This window comes from Eucyclogobius newberryi, unplaced genomic scaffold (genome assembly GCF_026437365.1).
Source record: "Eucyclogobius newberryi isolate DKJ021-1_F unplaced genomic scaffold, fEucNew1.0.hap1 SCAF_20, whole genome shotgun sequence".
NCBI lineage: Eukaryota > Metazoa > Chordata > Actinopteri > Gobiiformes > Gobiidae > Eucyclogobius > Eucyclogobius newberryi.
In genome coordinates, this window is record NW_027315835.1 from 18,194,787 (window position 1) to 18,199,143 (window position 4,357).

The 4,357-nt window shown below is 46.2% G+C and overlaps 1 protein-coding gene across 1 annotated transcript; it reads left to right on the plus strand.

Annotated features, from left to right (window-relative positions):
* Positions 1–1,524: 1,524 nt before the first annotated feature.
* Positions 1,525–3,705, plus strand: nog2 (noggin 2). The gene has a single exon (XM_072455594.1). The coding sequence runs from the start codon at positions 2,421–2,423 to the stop codon at positions 3,054–3,056; it is 636 nt and encodes a 211-aa protein (XP_072311695.1). The 5' UTR covers positions 1,525–2,420; the 3' UTR covers positions 3,057–3,705.
* The last annotated feature ends 652 nt before the right edge of the window (positions 3,706–4,357 follow it).

Here is a 4,357-nt window from a genome sequence, read left to right on the forward strand (position 1 = left end):
TCGAAGAGAGAGATGACAATAGACAAATAACAATCACAATCTCCCCAACAAGACAAAGACAGGGGATGTTAAACATAAAACACAAAGGTTAGTTCATGTTATGTTCACATGTCTGATTGTCCAAATCCACTGTTTAATACTTATACTAAAGCTGTGAAATGATGGATGTTCCTCAGTTCTGTGGGGAACAGATTCCAAGAGTGCGTGGCACGGACCGAAAAAGCAGGCTGTCCAAATGAAGTTTATCGAGTTTCATTTATGAAGTTTATAGGATTTTGCAGTCTAGTTGTATTAGTTGTATTTCAGTTGAATTGTATAAACTCATTCAATGGGGGTGGGGGCCAGATCAAGAAAGGTTTTGTAGACCAGAATTATGTTGGAATTGATAATTACGTTATCCCAACTTAAGAAATTATATAAGTTTTACAAAGATGATATGAGTTTTTTTTTTTTTTTTTAAGGACCAGTGTTGTCATAGTCTGCTTATGTGGGAAGCACTGTTCTAAGAATGAAATCATAATTTAGAGAGACAATGAACAAAATAACAAATATATATCACAAACTTAGCCCAAAACATCCATGTGTAACTACAGCAGCAATAGACCCCAGTGAGGATGCAATTACGTGTGCTCTCCTCACTGGACTTTGAAACAAGTGCACCATTTGACTTGAGCTGGATCATAACTTTGAGCACGCATTCTTTCCTCATGCATTTCAATTTGTGCATTCTCTGAATGAGCCTGGAGCATCCACATCGTGCTGGATCGACGCCCTCTAGTGACCACTACAAAGGAGGAACACAATAAGGAGGCTGAATTAACCACTAACGTAGAAAAGTCCCAATAAACGGTGTGGAAATGTCACCATGGCCCCCAAAGCAAATAAAGGAATATGTTAAAAAAAAAAAAAAAAAAAAATCGATTTCATTATTAGATGGATCAGAGTTGTTATTTCATTTGTTTTGCTTGAAATATCGAATTCAATCTGCTCTGACTTGCTGCCAAACGTGTTGCGGTGGCGTGGGCCCCGGTGGCACTGCTGCGTGGTGCATGGGAAAGGTTACTTATCCTCAGCCATTTATAGCCCTTAATTACGCGCCTATTTTGTGACCCCAGAGTTCAACGGGCCAATTCCTGTGCAGACCCAAATCCTGATGAACAAAGGTGGAATGTGATGCCCCTTTTCCGCAGACAAACTACTAAATGTTTCCCATCAATTTCATGGGAAAGGTTCAAACTGATTAAGCCGATTCTTGACAATAGACTGTTGAAACCAATAAGGAGCCAAACAGAAACGGTTGTATTAGGATAGGATTGTTTTAGAGTCATTTTCTTGACATCAGTGTGGTTAAAAGCGGTGCGTTAGGACCCAGTTGATCCTTAAATTGAGGCTGATATTTTCCACGGTGAGGGGAGGGTTGGCCCGAAAAAGGAGAGCTGTCAATCACAGAGAAAGTGGCCGGGGTGGGCAGGACCATCTGACACTTTGTACCGTCGGAGGGGGATATTTAACTTGGGACTGAGGGCAGCACTCGCTACAGACACACTCTCAGGCTCGAGTGGGAGAGACGCAGCGCCACTCACCGCAGCGCGCACTCCCCCAGGATTTGGCCGTGAAACAAGTCCACGTTTTGGGACAGTCTCATCATGAAGTGGCGCCGGAGGATGCAGCGTTTCTGAAAGGAATCTAAAGTTGGAGGAATCGACTTTTTTTCCCCCCCAATTCAGACTTTTGGAGACGTGCAAGAACTTGTCCAGACTTTGTGATCTCTTTGAAAGTTTGGGCTCATCCCGCGGAGAGGAAAAAAAGGTGCGCGACCGCGGAGCATCTCGTCGCGGGACTCTCTGAGCACCTTTGCTTCTCTGTGTAAGGTGCACATCTTTGGACTTGGGAGAATCGAGTGTGTGTGTGCGCGTGTTGGGGCTCGCGCGTCCTGGGACCTGGTGCTTGGTGCCGCGCGCGCGTCAGGCGAAGTCCGCCCTCGGTTAGAAAGACTCATGCGAACAAACATCAGTCCCGTTTCCAAACTTTGTGAAGTCCCTGCGTGTTTACTGTCGATAACGCCGTGGATCTATTCAGTCCCCCCCCCCCCCTGCAAAACACAGCGCTGAGCCGTTTAGAGTCTCCGGAGTAACCATGACAACAGAGAGAGATCCCAAGTGAATCCCAAGTGAGCGGAGCTGAGGCCGGACAGCGCGTGAAAGAGTGATTTTGTTTGTGCGCTTTTGTTGTTGTTGTTGTTGATCAGACGGCAAAGCGGCCCGTGTCATTCAAACCGGCCGCGGGCTATTAAAAGTATCGCCCTGCCGGTGACTGACCCTCTACTATTTATGAAGCCCAGGGCCGGCGGCTGCACACAACACAGGCACCGGGCACAGAAGTGAACCGCTCCCCGACGCGCGCGCGACACCGGAGGAACGATGGCGCTCTCGCAGACGCTCCTCGTCTACGTGTTCCTGTGCGTCCACCTCGGGGTCTCCTCCCAGCATTACCTGCGCCTCCGTCCATCGCCCAGTGACCACCTGCCAGTGCCCGACCTGAAGGAGGACCCGGACCCGGAGTACGACCCCCGCGAGCAGGACTTGGCGGAGAGGACTTTGAGGAAAAAGCTGGGCAGCAACTTTGACCCGCACTTCATGTCCATCGGCTCGCCCGTGCTGGTCAACCTCTCGGACACGCACACCGCGAAGCCGCACGGGCCGATGCCCAACGAGATTAAAAAGCTGGACCTCACGGAAACCCCGTACGGGAAGCGGGTGAAAGTGGGGAAGAAGGCGCGGAGGAAATTCCTGCAGTGGCTGTGGACGTATACGCACTGCCCGGTCGTGTACACTTGGAAGGATTTGGGCGTGAGGTTCTGGCCACGTTACATCAAAGAGGGGAATTGTTTCTCGGAGCGCTCGTGCTCCTTCCCAGAGGGCATGTCGTGTAAACCAGTCAAGTCCATCAATAAGATTTTTCTACGATGGTACTGCCAGGGCTTCCTCAGACAGAAGTACTGCACGTGGATACAGGTGCAGTACCCCATCATCTCAGAGTGCAAGTGCTCGTGCTGATCCTCACGAGGAGCTGTGGACTGGAAATACGGTTTTCTATTGCACTGTTAACTATTACAAAAGTGGGCACCATAGCAAATCTATTTTTTTATATAGCATTTTAAGTGAAATATCAACATTGTATATATTTAAGACAAATGCAGCTATTTTTTTCTAATTGATCCAGGACCATATTTTATTCTGCGGAAAACATGAGCACTTCATATGGAAGAGCTTTCTTTTTTAAATATTTTTACATGAGACTTTGAGAATGGATTGCAATACTTCTTCAAGAAGTGAACTTTTCAACTGAACTGACTGTTATTTCACTGCAATGCTGCCTAGAGGTTTTTTGTATATTAATATCAATAATTATTAAATTGTTTAAAAAAGTTGAGGCTAAAGATATATATTAAGGCGTGAACTCAGCTTTTTGGAATACATAGTATTGTAGAAATAAACAAATCTGTATGTTTTATTTATTATTTTAACGATTGTGAGTATAGAGCATAAGGAAAGAGAATAGCAGAGTATACCAGAAACAAAAATATGGGAGATGTCTACTTGAATATTGCTAAAATGAGAATAAATAAATAAATACAAAGTCAGACATATCAGTGTACATATTATGGCTATCACAATTTAGCAATAAAGTCTATCTTTCAATGTGTTTTAGTGTGAACAAATGCTGGCCCAGGCCTGACAGCGGGTCTGTAGTGACACTGTCCAAAGTGGCATCCGTTTGTGAGAAGAGGCGCGTGTTTGTACATGAGCTGAATGTGATTGAGAACGCGCCAGTGGCTTTGCGCCAGTGGCTTTGCACTGAGCGTCTCTGGGCTGCATTACTCTGGAGGCTGCTCACACAAAGTTCCACTGAGGTATTTGCAGACTAGAGGTGGACTGACTGCAGCAGACCGGCGCCTGTTCAAGTCTCACCGCCCTGAGAGAGAAAAACAAAGCCCATAAAACAATGGCCAACTGTTTTTCACGTTAGCAGAATTAGCCAACTAAACACACGCTTAATGAAAGAAACGAGCCATGTTGTCTAAGTATGAGGGTTTGCGGTGTTTATAATATTCTTTAAATACAATCAACGACTTAAACAGAGCCATGACTAACGTCTGAAAGTGAAACTTTCCATTGAGCGCATCTTGTGCGCCTCCGAGTGATTTGTAGCTCTGCGGCCAGAGCTGGATTTGACACTTGCCGCTCGCTTATTGTGACAGAACCGCGGAGGCTTTGGTAAGAAGACAAGCCCGGCAGCGTGCCAGGAGGAGGAGGAGGAGGAGAAGGAGAGGAGGAGAGGAGAAGGAGAAGGAGAG

Excerpts from the sequence above, each read along its gene's own strand:
- nog2 (XM_072455594.1), top strand. The coding sequence starts at position 2,421 with ATGGCGCTCTCGCAGACGCTCCTCGTCTACGTGTTCCTGTGCGTCCAC.